The sequence below is a fragment of the Brassica napus genome, chromosome C1 (assembly GCF_020379485.1).
Source record: "Brassica napus cultivar Da-Ae chromosome C1, Da-Ae, whole genome shotgun sequence".
In the NCBI taxonomy this organism is placed as follows: Eukaryota; Viridiplantae; Streptophyta; class Magnoliopsida; order Brassicales; family Brassicaceae; genus Brassica; species Brassica napus.
Window position 1 is genome coordinate 2,360,143 of NC_063444.1, and position 25,792 is coordinate 2,385,934.

General features: G+C 34.9%; 5 protein-coding genes across 6 annotated transcripts; 1 reads left to right on the top strand and 4 right to left on the bottom strand.

The window, feature by feature from the left end:
* Positions 1-7,595: 7,595 nt before the first annotated feature.
* On the bottom strand, positions 7,596-11,498 carry LOC106401216 (extra-large guanine nucleotide-binding protein 2-like). Its single transcript, XM_013841687.3, has 7 exons — positions 9,942-11,498; positions 9,758-9,862; positions 9,523-9,681; positions 9,297-9,444; positions 8,982-9,208; positions 8,744-8,907; positions 7,596-8,338 (listed from the first exon to the last, which is right to left on the bottom strand). The coding sequence occupies exons 1-7, from the start codon at positions 11,088-11,090 to the stop codon at positions 7,738-7,740; spliced, it is 2,553 nt and encodes an 850-aa protein (XP_013697141.1). The 5' UTR covers positions 11,091-11,498; the 3' UTR covers positions 7,596-7,737.
* Positions 11,499-11,686: 188 nt separating this feature from the next.
* BNAC01G04030D (protein JINGUBANG) lies at positions 11,687-15,364 on the bottom strand. Its single transcript, XM_048745165.1, has one exon. The coding sequence runs from the start codon at positions 14,204-14,206 to the stop codon at positions 12,785-12,787; it is 1,422 nt and encodes a 473-aa protein (XP_048601122.1). The 5' UTR covers positions 14,207-15,364; the 3' UTR covers positions 11,687-12,784.
* Positions 15,365-15,961: 597 nt separating this feature from the next.
* On the bottom strand, positions 15,962-19,525 carry LOC106401613 (probable E3 ubiquitin-protein ligase ARI1). 2 transcript variants are annotated; one of them, XM_013842153.3, is made up of 6 exons: positions 19,171-19,525; positions 18,843-18,875; positions 18,473-18,764; positions 17,899-18,379; positions 16,449-17,137; positions 15,962-16,359 (listed from the first exon to the last, which is right to left on the bottom strand). In XM_013842153.3, exons 1-6 carry the CDS (start codon positions 19,297-19,299, stop codon positions 16,199-16,201), a joined length of 1,785 nt encoding a protein of 594 aa, XP_013697607.1. In that variant the 5' UTR covers positions 19,300-19,525; the 3' UTR covers positions 15,962-16,198. The 2 variants fall into 2 exon arrangements, with proteins under 2 accessions (XP_013697607.1, XP_013697606.1); XM_013842152.3 differs by having other exon boundaries at positions 16,440-17,137; positions 19,171-19,521.
* A 752-nt stretch (positions 19,526-20,277) lies between these two features.
* LOC106397500 (EEF1A lysine methyltransferase 4) lies at positions 20,278-22,228 on the bottom strand. The gene is made up of 6 exons (XM_013838088.3): positions 21,914-22,228; positions 21,694-21,832; positions 21,432-21,514; positions 21,152-21,286; positions 20,961-21,065; positions 20,278-20,528 (listed from the first exon to the last, which is right to left on the bottom strand). Exons 1-6 carry the CDS (start codon positions 22,211-22,213, stop codon positions 20,400-20,402), a joined length of 891 nt encoding a protein of 296 aa, XP_013693542.2. The 5' UTR covers positions 22,214-22,228; the 3' UTR covers positions 20,278-20,399.
* Positions 22,229-23,255: 1,027 nt separating this feature from the next.
* Positions 23,256-25,792, top strand: LOC106401636 (4-hydroxy-3-methylbut-2-enyl diphosphate reductase, chloroplastic). The gene is made up of 9 exons (XM_013842177.3): positions 23,256-23,639; positions 23,970-24,166; positions 24,268-24,579; positions 24,648-24,722; positions 24,811-24,916; positions 24,988-25,082; positions 25,156-25,341; positions 25,412-25,498; positions 25,590-25,792. Exons 1-9 carry the CDS (start codon positions 23,369-23,371, stop codon positions 25,653-25,655), a joined length of 1,395 nt encoding a protein of 464 aa, XP_013697631.1. The 5' UTR covers positions 23,256-23,368; the 3' UTR covers positions 25,656-25,792.

A 25,792-nucleotide genomic window follows, 5' to 3' on the forward strand; every position in this document is an offset into this window, starting at 1 on the left:
TGACGTGAAGGGATATATTTTAATTTTGAGAACATTTTTAAGAACTCTTCAATGTGGATGCCTTAATATACTAGCCTTTGAGATTTGACCAACAAACAAAAACTTTAAGATTTAAAGTTTTCTACAAACTTTTGTTGAGTTATGCTCACATTTTACTTCTAGCATTTAATGCCATGAAGGTTAATTTATCACTATTTCATTCTGTTCGTGAGCCTGAGCCTACTGTAAAGTGTAAACAATGACAAAACTGCCTACAAATTACTCAAACTTTTTGAGAACTTCAATGGTTTTTTACAATGTACTATGTTTAAAACCTTTTTTTGTTAATGACGATTTAAATTACGTATGTCTCACCAGTATATACGAATATTTTATTGAGAGACTTAAGGACGGCAGGATGCCATACAAGTTGAAGTAAAGAATAAAATATAAACAAATCTAACCCTTAAAAAGAAAAAGGAATGAGAAGTAAAAGCTTCAAGATACCGAAGGCAGAGAGAGGCACGTTGAGCACGTGCAGAAACTGATTGTAACACGTTTTTTGCGCTGACTAACGTTTTCCTTCACTATCTCGCCGCGTCATAACTTTTTCACTTTATCTTCTCCTAATACGTTTTCTATCTCCCACTAATCAATTAGATTCTATGGATTAGTACTAAACACCTCTAATATTTAATTAATAACGGTCGATTACCAACTCTTGTTCCTTTTACTTTTTTCAATGCCTATGAAATAATTCATCAACTCTCATTTATTAACTAATTAAAAATAAATATCTCAGCAGCTTTGAACCGTCCATTTCATATACAGGAGTGAAAAAATATTAAAATAGTGCTATATGTGAAATTGTTTTTTTTTTCCTTTTTCATATAAAAAGGAATCACTATTCAGTTCTCACTAGATCAGAATAATAGACCATACAGGATTTTGAAGATGACAAATATCGACATTCCAAAAAATAACGCACCTGTTCCTAAAAATTAATTTTTTCAAAAAAAAAATATCTCAGCGGAAATCTTCTAAAAATTTTATTCAAAAATTTTGAGATTTGGAATATATATGTTTGATAATCAAACATTGAGTGCCTCCTTCATTAGTTAATACATAAATGTTCTCATAATTTGATTAGCAAATTAGAGATATGATTGCATATATGTGTACTGCAACCTTTCACATTGGTGTTTACAAACAAAAATCTCCCAACTGTAACCACTTAAAATCACATGTATGTTTTCTTTTAAAAATTAACTATCGTACACACAAACACACATCATACAAACATAATACATGTATTATCCACAGACTCTAAAAGAAAAGGAAAAAAAAAAGAATTTTCAATTTTGGAAGAATCAAGAGGATAAGCTGGCTTCGATACGAGTAGTGGACATCTATTGGAACATGGAAGTTTCTTCAACATGCCACTTGAGAATCTCTCTCGCATACCTCAGTGCATTATCCACAGTATCACTATCCAAGCTCACTTGAGAAACAAACAGCTTCGGCCTAAAGGACCTACCACCAAAGGGTCCCACGAGCGAATCGTACAGTCTCTTGAACTGAAACCCGACGTAATAGAAAGCACGCTGAGCCATCGGAGGGTTGTGCCTGCTCGTCTGGTTTTGGCTGATCAACGGGTTGAAGTCTTCGAACCACTCGCAGGTTCTTAGATGAACCTCCTCGATTTTCTCTTCTAGGAGATCGAATTTGGTTAGGACCAGGAGGAACCTTTTGTCAGCTAGGATCGGGTGAGTCACCATGCTCTCGAATAGCTGTTTGTTTGCTATCTCTTGTTCACAAGGACTCCCTCACTGTCTTCTATGTATTTTCCATAATCTGTTAGTGAGCCGCAGAATATCACCAAGTCGGCGTCTTCAAACATTTCCAGCAGTTTCCAGTTTTCTCCAAGGCTTCTTGGTTTTAACCGGATGAGTTGGTATATTTTACATTTACATTAGATATTTTAGTTTTGAGTTTAATTTTAAAATTATTCTCATAAATTATAAAGTTTACATATACAAAAAATAAACTAGACATATTTGTTGATTTACAGTAATATTATTGTTTAATTTAATAGATTTAGACTAATTAAGATCGATTTAGATGAATTTTAACTAATTAAACCAATTTGAATTGTATAAATCATTTTTTTAGAATAATGATTTTTTTATTTGTTCATGAATGCATTTTCCACTCCATTTTATAGTAAATTTTGCAGTAGGGTTGAAGATGATCTGAAGCACGTCTACCTTCATACATATCCCAATGGTAATAGTATTTTATATTTTTGTTTAGAGAATATTTAATATTATTTAACTTTCAATAGATTGGTCGGATCTCCGAGGAACTAATTTGTAATTTATAGGATTCTTTATACATCATTTGCAAAGTGATTTTGACACAGATTTTCTATTGAATCATTTTCACTAAACATATTTTCTATTGAATCATTTACACTAAATAAATATGACATGTCAATGCTACAAAGATGACATAGAGTATAAATAAAAGTGACATGAATGATTTTAATTAATGCTAATTTATATTTTTGGTAAATTTTTTAGAATATAGTAATAAATTATACATCATCATTAAAGTAAATTTGTTGAAATATATCATTACATAATATAATAATATTCTACTAATTTCGACATATTATTTATTTCTGTTTTTACATTTATAAAATTTTACTACCAAAAAATATTTTCCAATTTCTACGATTTTTATGAAATTAAATTTTAATCGTAATATCATTAGTTTGTTTAATTTATTGTTCAATAAATCAAAATTTATTTTAAAATATTGGTAAAAATAATAAAAATGCTAGATGGAAGTCTGAATTGATTCTTTTCAGCATTACAAGATAACTAGCCAAGAACTTGGGGTTTCCTCTCTGGGAGATGCCATTGTTTGCCGGATTGCTGCACGCGACGCTCTGTAGAAGATGACACTGTTTGTTTCTTTTCTTTCCTTTGTCACCATAATAATTTTTTCTCAGTTTATAACTAAATGTGACAGTTTGTTTTGTAATAACTTGCATCTTTAAAAACAACAAAGTTAAGTTTCTTAATCTCTTAATCTCATGTCCTCGTATAGTTTGAATACGATTTTTTGCATGAGACGAGCATAGAATTGACCAAAAGTACAAATTTGATACACTAATAATTACATGTTCTTTGTTCAATAATATAGTAAAAAAAAACCAAGAATCTCGCTCACTTTGAACAAGTCATTCCAATAGTATCCCTCTACGCCATATTTTAATAAATAATCAGGCAGCCCAGAAGTAGCCCAATTGGTAAAGTATAAATAGAAGAATTACGTTTAGGGTTTCCGCAGCTCGTCTGAAACAATGTCGGACTCGGATTATTCTTATTCCACTGGTTCTTATGCGTACCTCGTACCCCAAAGATACTTTGACCAGAGAGATGTCACTGAGAGAGTATATCAGAGCGTGGATACAAAACTAATTGTGTAGGATTTGTGCACTTTGTCATGGACGTAAGTGTTCTTTCCTTTTACTCTTTTATTTTGATTAGAAAGAGTTACACTTCTCACCCATCATCCGATTTTTTCTCAATAGTCTCACATCGCAGCTGTTGCTCGAGCATCTAGCCGAGCAATTTACAAGTGCATCCGCTTTGTTGGTAACGTTGGACAATATGAGCCCCAAGGATGACGAAGATCAGCCCGTTGGACAACCGAAGGCAAATGCGATTTATATTTCGAAGTATCTCAGGAATGACTATCCTAAAGTTTATTGGTGATAACTTCCCATTGAATTTGGATACTAGCTCAACTAAAGCAAGTGAATAAAGCACAGCTTTACTGATTAAAACCAAAGCTCGCTTGGACACATGTGAAACCATCATCGATCGTCTGATGTTGGAAGGTTACGTCTCCGGCTAAAATTTGTTACTTGTTGGTTTGTGTCTTAGTTAATGCTATTATTGCGTGTGTTTATCTTAATCAACTAAAAACACTCGTATGCTACTTTTGTTTAATGGGTTTGTGTGTTTATTTTAATCAACTAATGCTGTCGTATGCTACTTTTGTTTAATGGATCAAGTGTGTTTAATATATTATTTTAATGTTGTCTAATCAATTTATTAAATGTCATCTATATCTCTGCAATAGTTAAAGATAACATGTAATATACATCCTAGATTTTAATCCGCACGATTTTCATTTATAAATGTATTTGATATTATTATAAATGTTTTAACTATATAATTTTTTTTTGTATTATATATTGTGTAACTCTATAATATTATTATTTATATTTCTTATTCGACGTTATTAATATATAGTGATTTTTTTTAATACATTTTACTTTGTTATTAATTTTATTACTTACTAATATATTTTCAAGTTAGGTACAATAAAATAACAATATGTTATTTATACATTCTGCTATAATATATTTTTAAAATTTACTTAATTGTATTATAAAAAATAAATATGTTTAAGATAATTAATATTTACATGTTGTGTGTTAAAAAATATACTTTATATTATTTTAGTGTTTTATGGGATTTATACGTAAAAAAACATGGTTTTGTTTAAATAATAAAAACCTATTATTTTACATAGTAACATCTATCATATTATTTTAGTAAATTTTATTGATATAGGATATTTTTGGATGTTATGATATTAAGTTTTTTTTAATTAAAATTTCAAAATATTAGATTGCTTTAGTTTTTACAACATATATATTTTGTTTTTTCCTAGTCATTTCAAAAAATTATTATTTATTATCTATGATTTTATCTTTTATAAAATTTGAAATATTATCATTTTGAGTTTGAATAATTATTTTCAAAATTTTATATATTATCAAGAAAACTTTGAAAATTACACTACTATATTTGAGTTTGGAAGATTACATGAATTTTGAATATTTTTTGTTACTACAATAATACTTTAATTTATAAAAAACATTTGAAATTTTGGTAATATTTGTGAATTTTTCTCAACAGATTTGTTATAAATAAAATAAAATATATATTTAAATTAAAATTTAATTTGTCATTAATATTTTAAATGAATTACTAAACTTTCGTAGTTTTCTAATAATATATTTTTTAAATAGTATATGAACTAAATGTTATTATTATATACTATTATATTTTGTATATGAACATTTTAAACAATATATTATTGAGAGTTTCTAATAAATTTATTTTTGTATAAATATTATATAGTTTACGAATTTTAACCTATTTTTATGATGAGTGATAATTTATTTGAATGAAACAGTTTTAAAAATAAAATTTGTTAATTTACCTTTTTAATATAATTTTTTCATATTTTATTCATATAACACTTCTGTTTTTATATAATACAAAATATAATTATAGAATAATAAAATTTTAGTTAACATTGATTTATAACAATATTATATTACTAATTACAAAATTAATTGAAATATTATTTTATAAAATATTTAAAATTTGAAGTAATATTTTGTTAGATTCTTTCTCAACATATTTTGTTATAATTAGAAAAAACAAAAATAAATTTATAGTTGTTTATTATTAATTTAAATAACCAAATATGTCATATTAAATATTTTTTAAGTGGTCCTATTATGACTTGTTAATAGTAGATAAAAATAGGACTATAAATTAATAGATTAGATGTTTAGTTCGGAATTTATTAGTTTGATATGGAGAGTAAATTCTATTTTATTTTCCATAAAATAAAATATTAGATTTTATTTAAAATATTTTATTTAAATATATTAACAAATTAATATGACGTCTTTCTAACTATTTTTGTTATCAAAAAGATCTAATATATTTGGCACAATCATTTTTGGATTTACTTTTAAGATAATAAGTCTCGTTAAGATATTCTGATTTACATATTTGAAAGGATTGATAGATTTGATTCTCATATTTTGTAGAAGTTGTTATAAGAAGTTAAGATATACAATATTTTGAATGTAGATTGTAGGTTAATAAATAGAGAGCTCAGAATATAAGGAACAAAATCTTGAAAATTATATATTACCCTATCAAATATAACAGAATAACAAAATAAAGAAATCAAATTAAGTTGTTAGTGGTTATTTTGTTTGCAAGACACGTTAGTAAAGTTTCTATCAAATCTGTTATTGATAACATGTTTCTAATATTCTTTTACATAATGATTGTATTTACCAAATTATTAGATATTAATCTTATTTGAATTACAAAATATCTAATCTAACATAAAAGACACATGTATGAATTGTATTTAGAGCTATGATTTATTTAACATAAAAGATGAACATGATATAATCTCTATAAGACTGAATCTTATCTACTGACATTCTCTAAGTTTAACAGAGAAAAGTGATCTCAATCTAAATGTGCGTCATCGTAAGAAAGAACCAAGCATTAATGCATTAAAAGTCTATCAACTGACCATAATTACAATATACTATCTTTTATCAATGTTATTATAATGAAAGATGGAAAAAAATATTAATTAATCTAATGTTTCTTTTGCGGCAGTTTATGATCTCAAGAGAAGCAAATACGATCATATATACCAGCATGAGGTCTAGTTAGAGTTATTGTATTCTTAATATAATAGTATATAACAACCCTCCGTTTAGTTTTAGATTAAGAGATTGGTTAAATTTTAATAGATTTAATGTTGGTTTAGTTTTAGTTGTTTGGTTGTATAATCTTAGTAGAATCTAATAAAATATTATTGTTACAAATTTAAAATGGTCCATAAAATAAGTAGTTTAGTAATAAAGTTGAAAAAGTCCAAAAATTAAGTAACAACTTCTAATGGTAGATAAATTTAGAACTCTATTTTAATAGAGTAGATAGGGGGTGTATTCAACTAAGATTTTCAAGTGATTTATATTAAAATGACAAATCCGCTGTTATTCAAACGTGAATTAAAAAAAACACTTTAAAATCCAATGTTATTGAACTTGTCATTTCATAAAACACTCTGAAATTCACTGTTATTGAACAAAATTTAAGTTGAAGATTTTAGAGTACTTTAATTGTTTCTAGAGTATTTGAGGGGAGTTTTTTAGTTATAAAAATAAAAAATCCAAATCTCACTATTTTAGATGAAATTCTAGAGTGTTTTAACAGAAATCAGACCAAATTCTCTAATTCTCCTGCAATCATCTACAAACTTATTAAAAATCAAATTATTTCAAATTTCAGATTCAATACAGCCTCCCATAGTCTTGAATTTGAAGGAATAATCAAATAAGATATTAATGTGAGATTAATTCTAACTAAAAGAAAAGTTAGAATCTTTTGTAACACAGACTGCGTTCAAAACAATATTTCGCGCGAGCACGGACACGCCCCTAGTTATAAATAAATATCTAAGCACCTTGAACCGTCCATTTTATATACATGAACGAATGAATAGTACTATATCTGGATCGAGTATATCTGATTAAGGTGATAAAGCAAGATTATTGAATTTGATTTTTCCTTTTTTAAACATTGAGTGCCTCCTTCATTGGTTAAGCAAGATAATTGAATTTGATTAGCAAATTTGAGATATGACTGCATATATGTGTATTGTAGCCATTCACATTGGTGTTTACAAATATAATCTCCCAACTGTAATCACTTTAAATCACATGTATTTTTTCTTTAAAGATTAACTGTTGCACACAGTACACAGACACATCATACAAACATAATACATGTGTTATCCACAAACTCTAAGAAAAAGGGGAAAAAAAAAGAATTTTCAATTTTGGAAGAATCAAGAGGATAAGCTGGCCTCGATACTAGTAGTGGACATCTCTTGGAACATGGAAGTTTCTTCAACATGCCACTTAAGAATCTCTCTCGCATACCTCAGTGCATTATCCACAGTATCACTCTCCAAGCTCACTTGAGAAACAAACAGCTTCGGCCTAAAGGACCTACCACCACCACGCATCGAAAAGGGTTCCACGAGTGAATCATACAGTCTCTTGAACTGATACCCTATGTAATGGAAAGCACGCTGAGCCATCGGAGGGTTGTGCCTGCTCGTCTGGTTCTGACTGATCAACGGGTTGAAGTCTTCGAACCACTCACAGGTTCTCAAAGGAACCTCCTCGATTTTCTCTTCTAGGAGATCGAATTTGGTTAGGACCAGGAGGAACCTTTTGTCAGCTAGGATCGGGTGATTCACCATGCTCTCGAAGAGCTGTTTGTTTGCAATCATCTTGTTCACAAGGACACCGTCAGCATCTTCAATGTACTCTCCATAATCTGTTAGTGAGACGCAGAATATCACCAAGTCGGCGTCTTCGAACATGTCCAGCAATTTCCAGTTTTCTCCAAGGCTTCTTGGTTTTAACCGGATGAGTTGGTACCTGATTAAAGAGAGAGACAGAGAGTCAGTTCAAACGAATGTTCCTATCAATGTTAAAAGCAATTTTTATATATTATACATTTTTACATTAGATATTTTAGTTTTGTGTTTAATTATAAAATTATTCTCATAAATTATAAAATTTACATATACAAAAAGATAAACTAAACATATTTGTTGATTTACACTGGTACTATTGTTTAATTTAGCAGATTTAGACTAATTTATATCGATATAGATCATTTTAGACGAACTTTAACTAATTACAACCGATTTAAATTGTAAATCAAATTTTTAGAAAATCGTTTTGGCCAATGGTTTGCTGTCTACGAGCTGCCTAGACCGGTTTTTAGAACATTGGTTCATATAGTCGGAATGAAACACAAGGAAAAGGAATAGAACTAACTTCATTTCTGGATCGTGTTGATAATCGATCTCAAGAGAGTCTTCTTGAGCTGTTGGTGGGAATGAGAACTCCACACAAGAAAGTCCTTCTATAGACGAGATTCCTTCCGCTTGCAATATGTCCATCTCAGTAGGATTGTATTCTGCTTTCGAGATCTCCAGAATCTGATATAGAAACAAATTTTTACGTTAGTCTTCTAACATTTATAGACACGAAAGCATTTGATGCAAACTCTTACTCGTCCAAGAAAATAAACAGCGTTTCTGGGAAGTGTATCGCGGAGTCTTTTGTACGTGGCTTGTATGGCAGGTACTCTCCATAGCTCTGCAACGGTTTGAGCATTCTCGCGGCTCGATGCTGGAAAAATCTTCAGGTTTCCTTCTTCCTTTTCCTTCAGAAGCCAATCTGAAAAATGTTTTAGCCTCGGGCTGATTGAGCTAACTGTTTTAGCCCGGCTCTCATCTCCTGTATAAATCACAAGACATCAATCAGCGTCACTCAATAATCATTTGTTTACTGATGTTTGTATGTATGTACGTTCTCTAAACTTTACCTGTTTGATCCGAGGACTGGTTAGTGTTCATCTCTTCTTCGTGTGCCTCAAGAACCATCGCCAGATAAGCATAGAGATTCGTTTGGATTATGACTTTGATTCTTTCACGCTCGTCTTCAGTGAATGGGGCTTTATAAAGAGACCTTGCCTGAAAAAACAAAGGAAAGTCAATTACCAGATTCTCTACATTCGAGTGTGTTGCAATAAAAAGATGAAAAAGGCCCACTTGTTTGTAAATGGTAGTGGCACCACAATTCTCTTCACCAATGAGAAGAAGCTTGTTAAGCATTTTATGCTCATATACAGGTTCATCATTTGGTTCTACTGCAGATGAAGTTGGAGGAGCTGGCAGAGAGAACACCGCACAAGCAAGCCTAGCTCGTTTCTGAGAAAGTATATCCACAATCCTATAAGGTTTATTATATTCATACGTTGTGAACAAATGCTCAGACAATCATTACCTTACTCCAGATGTTCCCCATGATACGGTTCTGACCTTCTTCCTGGTAACTTCCATCTGAATTAACCCAAAAATGAGGCTTCCCTTCACACTGCACCCCAACCATCTAACATCAAAAGCAAAAGAGTCAACTCAGTTTCACATGATAAGTTAAAGAAGAAGAAGAAAGAAGAGTTTGTCCACACCTTGAGCATCGTGAGCTCACTCTTGGTTATCTCCCTGTTATTAATGAAAATCCCACTGTCACCATTACTCGCTTCCTTCTTGATGTTCCCTCCTATGTTCATGTGAGGACTTATAATCTGACAAGGCTTCTCTCCCACCTTTCCCCAATACCCAGCGACCTTATCATACCAATAGTCACCAGGTTTCAGCTTTTTAGGCGGGTTAGCACAACTCTGCAACATGTAAAGCTCTTCCTCATCCAAAGACTTCCCGTTCACAGCGATAAGCCGCGAAGGCAGCTGATTCACCTTGCAGGAGATCTCTGCCTGCATGACTTGCTTAAGCTCCGAATCCGTGAGAACCCGCTTCAGCATCCTCGAACACTTGCCGAGACTCTTCCTGTTGCCCTCGGCGATTCCGAAACCGATGCAAGTCTGACACTTTCTTCCTTCTGGCATCGCCCCCATGGCTCTCCGCACGCAGTTGGAGCAGTACTTGGCGCAGCAGACAATGCAGAGTTCCTTCTCAGTAAACCTGTTCCCCATCAGGCATCGGTAGCACGATCCTTTTTTACCTTTCCTTTCAGCTACAGGCGTAGCTGCAGCAGCTATACTCTCCTCATCAGAGTTGTAAAAGCTTTCATCACATTCACTACCCTCAGCGAATGTCACACGGGTTGCAGGTTCTCCATTGGAAAAATCATCACCATCTGTCTCCTCTCTTACTTCTGCTGATGATGATGATGATGATGAATCAACAGAGCTTTTCACTTCTCCTGCTACCTCTACCCTCTTTGATAATGATGACGACGACGATGATGAGCCAGAAACCATAAGATGAGGCTTCAAAACCACACTAGGACTAGCTGCAGAGTCAACCAAACCGTCCTTCTTCCTCTTCTCAGGTGGTTTCTTGGTAGCCTCCCTAACGAGAGGCTGGACCACAGGGTAAAATACACCACCACTGGACAAGGAAGAGAAGGAAACGGGAAGAGCTGTAGGGATCTGATCAACTTGGACGGGATTAGCTCGGGGGAGATTAGCAATAAGAGGACCTTTGTACTCTATGGCGAATGAATAATCATTATGGAAACTATCACTATCATCGTCATTATCTCTTCTAGGAATCGGCGATGGTAAAGCTGAGAACTTTCTTAGAATTTTAGCCATCTTCTTACCAAATTAAGCACAAACACACACAAAGAAACCCTAATCCCTAAAATTTCCTAAATCGGAAACTATTGATCCAAATTAAGCAATAAGAGAATAAAGCTCCACAACAATCAATCAATCAATCAATCAACAAAAAGGAGCTCCACTCTACATATAAATCAAATTGATTACAGAAAGCTCTTTTATTAGATTTGGGAAAGGGACAAAAGTCGATTTTTTAGATGGAAAGAGGAAGAGGGTTTTCTAGGGGGAAAGGAGTTGAAAGAGTGAAGAAAAGAAAAAAAAGGAAGAAAGACAGATGGTTGGATCGTCTTATCTCTCACACACTAGTAAAAGACGACGAGGAAGACTTTTCTCGCAGATGATTGAAAAAGTTATTTTCCGGGAAAATTCTCGCCGTCAACGCGGGGTTGGGAGAGGAATTGTTAAAACGCTGCGTTGAGAGGGTCAAATAGAGGCTACTTTCGTAAAACCGTTGTCATTTTCTAACATCCACATGTTGGGAATAACCGGAATCACCCGGTTCTAAGGAAACCGGATGATTGATTTTCCGCTGTGGAATTGCTTTCGGTTTAGTGATTGATTGATATTATTGCAGATGTACATGTTTGTATATTGTTCACAATGGAGTCTTTTGTCAAAACTATTTATCTTTTGGTAATTTAATTTTTACAACTTTTGTGATTAGTAATTGTAGATCATAAAATCTAACCTAGGAATTTATTAGTGATTGAAAGTTAAATCTAGGAAAGAGAAGACGATGTGGGCAACGATATCTTTAGAACACAACGATGTAATCAGATTCTGGTAGAAAAAAGATGGATTTTATTGATGAATAAGAATCAATACAATAAGTGAAATGAGATCCAATTTTTCAAATGAGATAGTTAAGAGAAAGAACTTAAAACGAGATCAAAATGAAGTCGATGTGTGTATTAAGCTATCTCTCGGGTTTTTGCCGTGCCCCTCTTTCTTCCCGACGTTCTCCTTTTTTATAATCGATCGATCTCGGATTTTTTTCAACTTCTCCGCGATCTCCGGTTCTTCAAATCGACATGAACTCATTAGCACAGATTACGCTTTGTCGCAGGTCGCATGACCCAATTTATTCTGGCCTAATCGAAATCTGACCAAAATTGGATCCAAACAGTAATCATGAATGTATTATTTGTATTTTATAAATGTAATTTAGAAAAGAACAATTCTGAGTTCAAAACAAAAAAAAAGACCAATTCTATGAAGACAAAACGACTCATCAATATTTGTATATTATAAATTATAAAGTTGCAACCACAATCTTATAAAGTTTTTCTTTGGTAAAAGCCATCTTATAAATTGCAACCACGATATAAACTAAACACACGGAGAAGACAAACATGTTTGATTTAGTCTTTGTCCTTGTTACAAATTCACGGAAAGGAATAATTTTACAATTCTTTGAAAAGATCTTTTTTAAAGTGAAAAGAAGCAAAACTCATCATTACGTGAAAACCATTAAGCCCGTGTTGACTCACTCTTTAGCTGACTTGGCACAAATCTCTTCGTTGACATTGTCATAAAATTGAAAAACAATCCTCCGACTCTTCCCCGTCGTGAAGACCGTCATCGTGACTGATCGATGACGGCGCATTTTCGTAAATAATCACACTATGCTCCGACGCACTCCTTTTTTTCTATTTTCCCAAAGAACTTCACGCGCAACTCTCTGCTTCTGGCTCGTCTATCTCCCTCCACGCCGCCATCTTCTCCGACACGCGCCACACTTTCACCGACTTATCCAAACTTCCACTATATAAAATCCACTTCCTGTCTCCTTCACCAACCGTCGAGGTTTTTCCTCCTTTACCGCGGCAAGCCCGTTCCTCCTCCACGGCTAGACACTTAACAGGTCCCATGTGCCCCGTCAAAATAGACAGACACTCATGAGACCCATCAGACGTGTCCCGCCTCCACACACATATGTTCTTATCCGCCGAACCACTCAACAGCAAGTTCCCCGCCACAGCGAGACACAACACAGCGGACTTGTGCCCTTTTAGTATCCCACCGACGAACACACGCTTCTTCGAACGCTGCCAATAGTTAACCACCCCGTCAGACGAACCGGAATAAACCATCGAAGACTTTAATTTAACCGCCAACGCCGTGACCGCGCTTTCTTGCTTGAGCAAAACCTGAACCAACACGTGCCTCGTTTTGACTTGCATCTCACGTTTCCACACTTTCACCGTACCGTCCGCGGATCCCGTGAACACCAAGTCATCGAAACCGACCATGACCGAGTTTATTGCGTCCTCGTGCGCGTGTATCGACTCCAAACACTTGGAATCGGACACTCTCCACACCTTGATCGTCCTATCCCAAGAGCTGGAATACAACAAACCAACCTCAACGTCCATGCTAAGACTCGAAACGGCGTCGTGGTGCTTTGTTTTCACCGAGTTTTTACCGCGGTAATGCTTAGGGTTTACCGAGCTTTTAACCAACGATTTAAACGTAGGCAATGTACCGACCCGTTTGTACTTTCCCGGTTTCCTCTTCGAGACTTTCCAAATCCGGATCTTACCGTCTTGATGACCGGTGAAGACCCGGTTTTCTCCGAATATCACAATGGCCTTGATAAGCCCACTACTCGCTTTAAAACCGGAGTAGTCCTTCAGATTCTTCCAGACCCTAATGTTCTTGGAGTCGGAGCCCGTGTAGAGAAGGTCACCTGAAGCGGCTAACGAGTATATATGACCTTCTTCACGTACAATGGACCCGATGAGACCATTGGTCTCTAGTACATTGTCTTCGTTGAAATCTGCGGCCCAAGGTGGTGACACACGGGCCCAAGGGGACATTAGGCAAGGTGAACCGTCTCCGCTTGTTGGACCGCTGCTCATGGTCGAGGTTGAGACGCTGCTGAACCGTTGGTGAGTTAGGTTTGTGTTGATGATGATGGGGTCCACGGGAGGGAATATTCCGTCGTGGTCTGCTTTTAAGATGTCACCAAATTTAGGCCGCGGTTTGTGGACATTACCGGTGATGATCTCGTGGCGATGGTGATTGTTGTTATATGGATCGGTTTGGAGATCAACGACCATGGTACCACCACCCGCTTCGCTCCTCATCTCTTTCTTCAAGCCTTTGTCACAAAAGTCAAATGTTTGATTTGAAAAGAGAGAATGTAATAGAATAGTGATGAAATCTCTTCTTACTTTTTTTTGTTTTGTTTTGTTAAGGACTTTTTTGTTGGGTTGTGTGATAGGCTATGAATAAGAATGGTTGTTGATTTAGGTTGGCAAAGAGAGACAGAGATTTATATGGAGATTTTTACGGGAGATTGGAGGGTCTAGAGTATACTTTGACGACTTTTTGTGATTTTTTTTTTTTGTTTTGTCAACGGCTCTTGGGGATTGTTTATGGATTGTGGGAATTGATCTTATTAATGCACACTTATATATACACAAACGAAATATCAAAAGAGGTTGGTGATCATTATGTAATATGAGGCGGGGTGCTTCACACGTGGTTATTACTAAAGGGAACATTCTATGATAGTATATACAAATTTCAATACTAAGTTTATGAATTATTCTTAGTAGTTGTTACTACTATCTTGCTATATTTAAAAAACACTAGTACCAGTTTGTCGACCTTTTTTTTTAAGAATGATATCTATATTGTTCTCTTTCAAATGTCAAAAGTTAAAACATATATTTATTATGCCCTTGCATATTTTTAAAGATATGTTAAATACTTAATCTATCAATCATATAGTTTTGTTGGTGTTGACACTCTATTGCACATAATTAAGAACATTCTTTGTAAAATGCATTTAAGGTTCTTACCACACAATGCATTTGAGGTTGTAAATACATTGGAATATTAGGCACGTAAGCCGAAAGATATGTAAATCTCCTCCGTAGCTCATTTCACATAGCTTTATTACCTAATATACCTTTTGTTTAGGCAAGATAGTGAGATTTTTTTTAATCTTTTGCCGACACAAACTTAAACAAAACGAAGAGTTAAATGTAATTTTTTTTTGTTACACTTCCCGGAAAAAAAAAAGGTTACAACATGGACTTTCATAATATGACCTTTTAACATATTAATGTTATGGACATTTAATAATTATCTTGACGAAAAACAAAAATTATAAATAATTTATTATTAATAAAATTATGAAATTATTTACAATTTGATGACTAATTCATCGCCCTTTTTTATATGTTAAATTTTTCATAGAAGTTTAAAAATCATTTTATTTTCTTTAAACATGTATAACTAATTTATAATATTTTATGCCATACTAAGTCATAATATAATATTTCTTCATATTTTACATTAATAACCATTGTTTTTATATATCTTCTACAATTCTCTAATTACGTCTATTTGTTCAATTTTTTATATGATATCGAATATTCATCGTAAATAGATGGTTTAAGATGCCAAAAAAATTATTTACATGGTGAATATAATACATCAAATATTACAAATACATTATTTAGTTAAATAAATAACCAAAAATCAAAAATTCAAATCCGCGCTGGTTATTCTTATAACCAGGGTCTAGTTATTCTTATAACACATATTATATCAAAAACTGTATACACCACTTGATAAGATTAGAAAAATTATCTTCGGCATGTTTCCACTAGTTAATTGTTTAATATTTATGCTTATCTCCATTGAATTGGCTTTTTACATAGCAAATAGCTCTTCTGTTCTTCCGAGCTGTATCTTAGGATTAACAACTTGATAGCGTCTTCGAACTTAATTAGAATCGTATTATTTACTATAGTTTCTGAATCGATGGAATTAGAAGGATGATACCTGAGATTATTATTATAAGGACAGAAAAACACTACTCAATTAAATTATCGACTAATAATTCTCTTGAATTTCAAATTTACATTCTCAAAGGCATTGAGAAGTAACAGAGTTCATAAGCTGAATCAGAGAACTATATATATATTAGAAGTCTATAACAATAGTTATATATAAACCAAAAAAACTATAATAAAGAAAAATAATAATTAGTAAGTCCCATTTTGCCATGTCATACCATTTGGACAAAACACAGACAAAAAAAGGGATTTGAGTTGAGCTCCAGTTCAGTTCTGGTCGATGAAATCAGCAGGCAAGTTCAAGTCCAACAAAGTGACTTTGCTGTTTGTGAAACTTCCTTCTCTTCTCGGACGTTTCTTTGAAGAAGAGCAAACCATGTCTTCCGAGTCCCTTGATCCTGAAGCTTTCTCAGGCCTTGATGTCTCCCCTGTTACAAAGAATATTAGTATTAGATTCATCGGTTCAATAACTATAGAATATGATTCACACAAGAGGGTTATTAGTTACCGCTTGTACCACTACTATCCAAAGGTTTGGAGGAACTCCACGAAGCATGAAACTCAGCCGCTTGTTCGATCCCCTTCGAACTGTAAGGCGCGATGTTGTGGATACCAGACTGAAGAGAACCGAGCAAGTCATTCTCAATGCACTCGTACATCTTCTTGCAGAGGCTATCCACCGCAACAGACAAGTTGATGACGTGGATCCTCACATCCATAACTTTATCATCGCTAAAATCATCAAAGGGCTCCTCCAACAGCTGAGAAAGTTTCTCAACGTTACCCTCGAGCTGCTGCTGCTGATCCTCGAACAGATTCTTCTTCATCTCTCTCTCACTAGAGCTCATCTCGTCTTTGAACAGCTCCTCACCGAACATGTAATAAGCGAAGGCGTAAGAATACGAGAGGATCCGTCTGGATCTGAATAGCCTGTTGAGTCCGTTGGTGACCCATGTGAAGTCTTTGAGCTTCAGCTCCTTCTTTTCTGAATTTGACACTTTCTCGAGGATTGTGTCTCTGAGTTTATCTTCAAGCTTTGATGAATCCGTATGCGCTTTGTATCGGTGGTGGTAATGTGTGTACCTGTCTAGATCCCTTTTGGCTCTTTCCATCTGCCTTTCTTTGTCGTCTTCGTACCGACCACAACTGTGACCGGCTATGCTTCTATAGGTGTGTTCCTTTCCGGTAGCTCCACCACATAGCCAACTGTACAAGATGACATAGCAAACATGAGACACTCCACCATTTTGGCATTTGCTCGTTTAGAAAGGCAAACACAGGGCCGGAATTTTGAACCGAACTAAACCCGCCGATCGAACCAAAACTTTCGGTTAGTTCAGTTAGGAGTTCGGTTCGATTTGGTAGGTTTTGGTTTGGTTCGGTGGTGACTTTGGTTTTAAAAACTATAACCAAACCATTCCAAAAATTCGAACCGAAATAACTAAATTTCAAACCAAAATAACCAAATTTAACCAAATTTAACAGAAATTAACCGAACTTATCCAACATTTTAATAAAAATTAAAACCAAAATATAACCGAAATCAAAAACTTTGATAGGATTTTCAAAAACCAAACTAACAGAATACCGAACCAGCACTTTATTTATGTTGATAGGAGTTCCGGTTTCTGGTTTGACAATCGGTTACTTCGGTTTTCTAAAAAAAAAACTTAAAAATTAAAACCAAGAAAACATAACAAAAACTCGAACCGAATTAACCAAATTTCAAACCCAACTAACCAAATAACCGAATTTAACCAAAATTATCCAAATTTTAAGAAAATTAAACCAAAATCAAAAACTTCGATAGGATTTTCAAAAACAGAACTAACAGAATACCGAACCAACACTTTATTTCAGGTAAATTTATGTTGAACCAAACTAACCGGAAACCAAACTACCCGAACCCGAAGACTTAAGCAAACACAAAGCAAAAAAAAAGAAGAGATGATAACTACATTTCTTACCAAAAGTACTGCCCACAAATACACCTCACGAGATTGCACCCACCATTCTTCTCCACAGGCTTGTAACACTTGGGACACAGCTTGGTATGAACAGTTATCCAGTTAACCGTCTCCGACTCATCTCTACACTTCTTTCTCCACAGCTCCCACATCAAACAAGAGCAAGGGGAGTGAGCCTGACACATACAGCTGAAACAAAACTGAAGACCACAGGAACACTCAACTTCGCAGAGCTTGTCATCCTCAGCTCGTATCGCATTCCCGCAATGTGGAGTGCTCGGACACCACTTGACCATCTTGTTGTCCTCTATGTACGACTCGACAAGGAACCGATCAAACTTCTCCGCTAGATCAGGACGCTTTTTACTGACGAGGCTCCTGACGACATCTTCATCGCAGATAGCGTTGCATTTATGCGCCATGCATCTGATCCTTTTGCTCTGGCCTTCGTTGATCTGGACAGTGAAATGCTCCGTCCAACCTTAAAAAAAACCAAATCAATAACTGCGTTAAAAAGTTAAAATCATTACCATTAATTTTTTTTAAAAAATATGATAAGATGGAGTCCACTCACAATCGTTGCAAAAGCAATGGCCACAGTCCATCCTCTTCATCAGATCAGCTACCACATCCTCTAGGCAGACATCACAGCTCATGTTCGAAGAAGACGAAGGAAGGGAAGAAGAGTCGCCACCGTATCGACAGTCGAAGACAGTCACACCAGCTCCAGAGAACAAGCTGTCTTTTCCTTTCTCAACAAACACAGAAATCAGCTTCTCAATATCCCACTGGTAATGAATGAGAAGAGTCCGAGCATGGTGCTCCTTGATCGATAACAGCTCCATCACCCTTAACAAATCTTCTCTCTGCATCATCACAAATAAACAAATTACAGATCACCAAAAAGAAAAACATTAAACAAGAGTCTTCTCTGCCTAACTCACCTGTGCTGCTAGAAGCGATTCCTGCGTGATGACCTGCCAAAAAAAAACAAAAAAAAAAAACAAATTGATAAACTTTGGCAAACAATACAGTTTGATTAAAAGTAATTGTCACACAATTGAACATTTTCATACTGATTTTAGCTCTCAAGCCCTAATTTCAAACATACTGATTACCCAATTTCGTAATCCGAGACACAAAAAGGATGAAACTTTCGAAAAACCCAGAAGATTGAGACGACGAACGACGCAGGAATCGAGTTTTAAACCCCCACAATTGCGATCAAATCATCGAAATTCACTTTCAGAATAATCAAAGGGGAGAAGAGACCTGAGTGGTTGATTTCTTAGAGGAGGCGGCGTGAAATTCGGAATCGTCGTTATCAATCCCGCCCAGAGACTCATCATGATCGGAGGAGTAATAGCAATCCTCTTCGTCAGCTGTGTAGTAATCATCCATCGTTTTTTTTACTTCGCAATTACGGAAGGAGAATCGAATTCATGAAAAGAAGTTTAAATAAAAGAGTGAATTGGAATTGGAAGGGTTGGATAAATATTCCGGCGAGATCACAAAAGAAGCTCTCTCTCCGGTTGAAAGAGTAGTAAGCACCGAGAGAGGAGGAGGAGGAGGAGAAGAAGCTGAATCGCGTAGCAAAGAGATTCCTCCTCTATCTACCTCACGCCTTTTATGCGGGGACTTTCATCTTGCAACGTCGTCGTTTTGGTTACCAAGGAGAAAAATAACTCAAGGATGTTTGTGATTGTTTTTTTTTTTTTTTTTTTTTTGCAATGAATGGCATGGAAAAGCTTTTATAGCAAAGAAAGATACTCTAGTAATTTGGAAAGGTTATTTAATCTTCACCAAAAAGGAATGGTTATTAATAACGGGGAAACTAATGACATTTTTTGCGGACCATTTAATTAGTTTTGCAGTCTAGCTTATTGACTGACCATCATATGTGATTTGAATAGCAGATTAAATATTAAATTTAGATTTTAAAATTGGCTTTATTCAGATTTTTTTTTTTTTTTAAAGATTAGTACGTTTTTTTTTTTTTTTTTTTAGTAGTCAAAAGAAATACGAACTTATTAATAAGACTATTCAATTACTAACTTACGAAACAAGTAGTCAATCGTTTCTCCACAACCAATACTTGCTTGTTACTTGTAAGCCATATGTATGAGCTATAAATCCACTCAATCGTAACATGTAAGCTCATGTATGAGTTAATGGGACCGGAGAAACTTGGATATCTTTACTTGTCCTAAGCCCAAAAAGAGAAGAGATATCATAGATTAATATATTGTAAGAACTGACAATTCTTTTTGGTTAAGACACTTATTTATGCTGGTTTAGTCCTCAAATACCTGTTACAAACTTTAGTTTATTCATTGATTCCCACGTACGTCCATAATATGTTGCAGTGTAAACTGTATGTTACGGAATGGTTCAACTTCATTTTTAGTTTAATCTTTTTGTCTAAAATCACAAAGATTGAACTACAGTTACAAATTAAAATAGTTAGAGTATTACACAGCAAACAAAACAGCGAATCTGTTCTAATCTTCCTCAGCGTCGATGCTTGTTCGGAAGAGGTAGTCTTCGCCTTCAAGTTCATCTTGATACATGTTTATTGGTGGATCTTTATGTTTTTCATCCTCTTCTTTCTCATCAATACGTCTCTTTCCCTGAACAAGAAGGGTATTATTCAATGAAATATCACAAGTTAAAGGTATACAAAGGCAACATAAACTACCAGAATATCACAAGTTTGACTTGTGAGAAGGTAAATCAAACTCATATCTTTGACTATCCTGTTAAGGCCCAGTTTTCAAACGATATGGAGGCATGCATCGTAGTCAAACTACATTCTCTATATAAATACCTCATTTTGATCACGAAACTTGGTTGAAATAGCATACTAAGTAAACCCATTCCTGATCAGATTTCAGATCTATATTTCATTTTTGGTCCATATGTTGTTGGATTCAGTTTTGTGACAGTTAATTTGTTTTGGCAATAAGCAAAACATATTATTACTAAGAGCTTGTGAGAATTCACTAAATGGAAACAGAGAACAAAAGCTAACCATTGAAAGCAAAGATTCTTTAGTTAATTACCTTTCTTAGTATATAGAAGAAATAATGGAATCCATCGCCAAAAGTGTTGTACTCCATGGACCAATTAAACTTGGGATCCATAAACAAAGGACGCCTGAAATGCGGCTGCATGCCAAGAAAAAAAGAGAGAGTGTATTTCAGAGCTGACACTTGAGAATAAGATATATAATAAGACAGACTCATCTAATTACCTGGCCAAAAGTAATTGAAATGAAAATCCCATCTGGTTTCAGAACCCGGTGAACTCCATCAAGAGTAGCCATGACTTTGCTAACGGTTTCTTGACGGGGATTCCATGGATCACCAGCATCCACGAACAGTACTTCCTTCACCAAATTGATTAACAAGAGGAAAGAAAATCACGAGCTTTCTCTCATCGTATTTCAAGATTGGAAACCACATTCGCAAAACTAAGTTAAGTCCTAAAGAAAACAATGGAATGTAATGAAAGGAGGTTAAGTTCATCTTTACCATGGTGCCTTTCTCAATAACCACATCGAAACACTCGGTGTCAAAGGGGAGGTCTAGCATGTCAGCTTGCACCACTTTTATTTCTGAATAATAATATATCAAAATATCAAACATAGAATGAACATTTTGCTTCAACCAGAGCAAATACAATTACACAGGCAAGCAAGAGAGACTAATCAAGTTCTAAGCTGAGATTTTTGAAATTGCCAACTAAAAATTGATAAAATAGACTATATGATGACATACATGAATATGGAAATACCTTTGTACCCTTTTGACAGCAATCGAGTCTGCATCTTGTCGACGGCAACGGAAGATAAATCAATGCAGGTGATATCAACAATCCCATCTTTATACAGCTCGTCACACAGCTGAGAGTTCCCACATCCCAGCTCCAAAACCTTCAAAAAAAAAACAAAATCAAAATCAAATTTTTGCAATTAAGTTACGGATCTCGACAGCGGAGAGAGGAGGGGCAGTACGGAAGAAGAGGAATTGATGTTGGATTTGATGAGATGCTGGAAATGAGAGTAGTCCTTGAACCATTCATAGTGTTCCTCAGATGAGAACCTCTCGTCCCAGTAGTGAGGATCAAGGTAGGTCTGAGCAGAAGGAGGACCGACGGAGTTCTTCTCCGGGCTACCATTGGCGGTGGGTCTACACTCCATCGCTTGACTTGCCCGATTCTCCTTTAGCTCCTCAGCGCTCAGCTCCGGGATAAACCCTACACCACTTTCACTAGTCACTTTGGGCTTGGTATAACATATGGGCCTCAAGCCCATGTAAAATTATGAAGATTATTTTTGGTCTTAACTCTCTCCGTTTCAGATGTAAGTTTTAGAAAAAAAAACATTTGTTTCATGACTATAGATTTTTATGTTTTCTATAACAAAAATTACAAATTTAAATAAAATTAATTGGATTTATTGTAAGACTATTGGTTAAAAAGCATTAGAATTTGGTAATTTCAAAAAACGATGCATGATTAGTGTGCTAAACACCAAAATATCTATCTTTAAAAAAACGAAGAAGAGATTTAAAAAACGGAGGGAGTACTTGAAAGGGAAATTAATCATATTCTAATTAATATTCATGAAAATGACTACAGGTTAATAACAAGATGACAAACTGTGAAACAATCTAGAAACCTGATTTATTTATATTCACAAAATCACACACGTGTTTAAGGGTACGGGTACGTACATCCCATGTTTTTAAAATCGGTCGCCTATAAATCGGTTTAAAAAATCGGATATCCGATTTTCTTAGTCTAGAACACCTAAATGACCGCCTAGCAGCCTAATCTATTTTTTTTTTAAATAATATTTTTATTTATTTATTTGATCTAAAATTTTATAAATATCATTTATATTCATAATTTTGATGAAAATTATACTATATTAAGTTTATATATTCTATTTGTGTGTTTTATACAATCTTAAACATGAAAATGTATTAATGTTATACACAATTAAATATTAACATGTTTTATAACATAGTAAACAATCTAAAAATTTCTGCATAATTTTCGATTAATCTCTGATTTTCTATTTAGACGCTAGATCCAACCCGATCGTCCGATTAGTGCCCAGCGCGTTCCCGAACAGGACTTACAACCATAAATTTAAGACTGCACGACTTCACGTTCGCCCACGGTCGTCTTTGTGGCGTGGGTTAAGAGACTATTTTGCAACAAATATGAAACCCAAATCCCAAAATAAGACTACAAAAGTCCAAGTCCACGTGGTTGGTTGCATTTTACACGTATTTTCAAATAAAACTATTATTTAAATATAATTTTCACATACAACATACTACTACTACACGTTACATAATCTAATTCAAATAGATCGAGATAAAAACAGGGACCATCCATTCATTACAAGTTCCGGTCAGTGTCGTTGTTGTCTCTACTTCCTCTCTGTCTGTCTGTCTCCATGGCTGCTGCTTTCCAGTTCGGCCGATTATGCGTGCGCCCGGATACTTTCGTGCTTCAGAACCATCTCTCCGGATCTTTCCGTCGCCGGAAACCTTTTTCAGTCCGGTGCTCTTCTGGAAATGAGGACGTGGACGTTCCTTTGTCATCGATGGGCTCCGATTTTGACGCGAAGACGTTCCGTAAGAACTTGACGAGAAGCGAGAATTACAACCGTAAAGGATTCGGTCATAAAGAGGAGACACTCAAGCTCATGAATCGAGAGTACACCAGTAAGTTCCATACTTGTTAGTTGTTACTCCCTCTTTTCTTTTTTATTTAATTGTTGTAGGTGTAGTTTTATAATATCAGTGCAAAATTTATTAACAATATTCTCTAAGTTTATTAGTCTGGTCGAAATATTCTCTAAGTTTATTACCCTGGTCGAAATATCATTAGGTGCATAGATGATGATGTTTTTATTTTGAAAATATGATAAACAAACTAAATGTTTTTAATCTGTATGAATAAAACTAAAACTACAATTAAAATAGAACTATTAATGTTAGATTGTTAGTTCATGGGATGGTGATTCATCTTGTTATTGTATTTGGCACTCTTAGGTGATATATTGGAGACGCTGAAAACAAATGGGTATACATATTCTTGGGGAGATGTTACAGTGAAACTCGCTAAAGCTTATGGCTTTTGCTGGGGCGTTGAGCGTGCTGTTCAGATCGCTTATGAAGCAAGAAAGCAGTTTCCTGAGGAAAGGCTTTGGATTACTAACGAAATCATTCATAATCCCACCGTCAACAAGGTATGTAACTTAGCCACTATACTCTATCTTTGTGTGGCAAATTGATTTACTTGAATTGTATTGATTCATTAGTGAGTTTTTTTTTTTTTTGTGTGTGGCAGAGGTTAGAAGAAATGGATGTTAAGATTATTCCGGTTGAGGATTCAAAGAAGCAGTTTGATGTAGTGGATAAAGACGATGTGGTTATCCTCCCTGCCTTTGGTGCTGGTGTTGACGAGATGTTTGCTCTCAATGATAAAAAGGTTCAGATCGTTGACACCACTTGTCCTTGGGTCACAAAGGTCTGGAACATGGTTGAGAAGCACAAGAAGGGTGAATACACATCGATAATTCACGGTAAATATAACCATGAAGAGACCATTGCTACTGCTTCTTTTGCTGGAAAGTACATCATCGTCAAGAACATGAAAGAGGTAATGATAAAAACCTATATTCGTTAAGAGTTTTGCAAGGATTTTGTTGCTGATGTGTTGAGCAACAGGCGAATTACGTTTGTGATTACATTCTTGGTGGTGAACTCGATGGATCTAGCTCCACTAAAGAGGACTTCATGGAGGTAATAAAGACCTCCCTTTCCTTCCACAATCTCTGATGCTCTTTTTGGTACTGATGTATACATATCTAATGGTGGCTGGCGTCTGTAGAAATTCAAGTATGCTGTCTCAAAGGGTTTTGACCCTGACAAGGACCTTGTCAAAGTCGGTATTGCAAACCAGACAACGATGCTCAAGGGAGAAACTGAGGAGATTGGTTAGTACACTGCTTTTAAATCAAAATCATTGGAAACAACACATCTTATAGTTGAGTCTCATGCCCTGCAGGGAAACTAATCGAGAGGACAATGATGCGCAAGTATGGAGTGGAAAACGTAAACGGACATTTCATCAGCTTCAACACCATTTGCGACGCTACTCAAGTAAGCTTTTGCTAGAATCTCATTGTCATGCCTATAAAACATGCTTTGAAAAAAATGCTAATCTCTTTTTCAGGAGAGACAAGATGCAATCTATGAGCTAGTGGAAGAGAAAATTGACCTCATGCTAGTGGTTGGTGGGTGGAACTCAAGCAACACTTCTCACCTTCAGGAGATCTCAGAGGTCCGTGGAATCCCTTCTTACTGGATAGACAGTGAGAAACGGATAGGTCCTGGTAACAAAATAGCCTACAAGCTCCACGTAAGTGCCAACGTCCACTCAGTCTTGCTTGAATAGCTTTCAACGATCTTATCCTTTTACATTTTGACAGTACGGAGAGCTGGTGGAGAAGGAGAATTTTCTTCCAAAGGGGCCAATAACCATTGGTGTGACTTCAGGTGCATCAACTCCAGACAAGGTAGGCATATGTGTGTTTTCAGTTGCAGCTGGTTTTGTTGCTTTTGTTTCCGCACAGTTTAAGTGAAATGTGTTTGTGTGAAATGTGGTAGGTCGTGGAAGATGTTTTGGTGAAGGTGTTCGACATTAAACGTGAAGAGTTGTTGCAGCTGGCTTGATCCAGTCTTTTGATTGTATTCAGACATGTTCTTCATGTCAAAAGAGTGTGTGTCTATGCTAAAGTAAAATGTAGTCTTGTGATTTGTCTTTGTAACTTATGTAAGTGATAGTTAAAGTCAATAATCCCCTATTCATC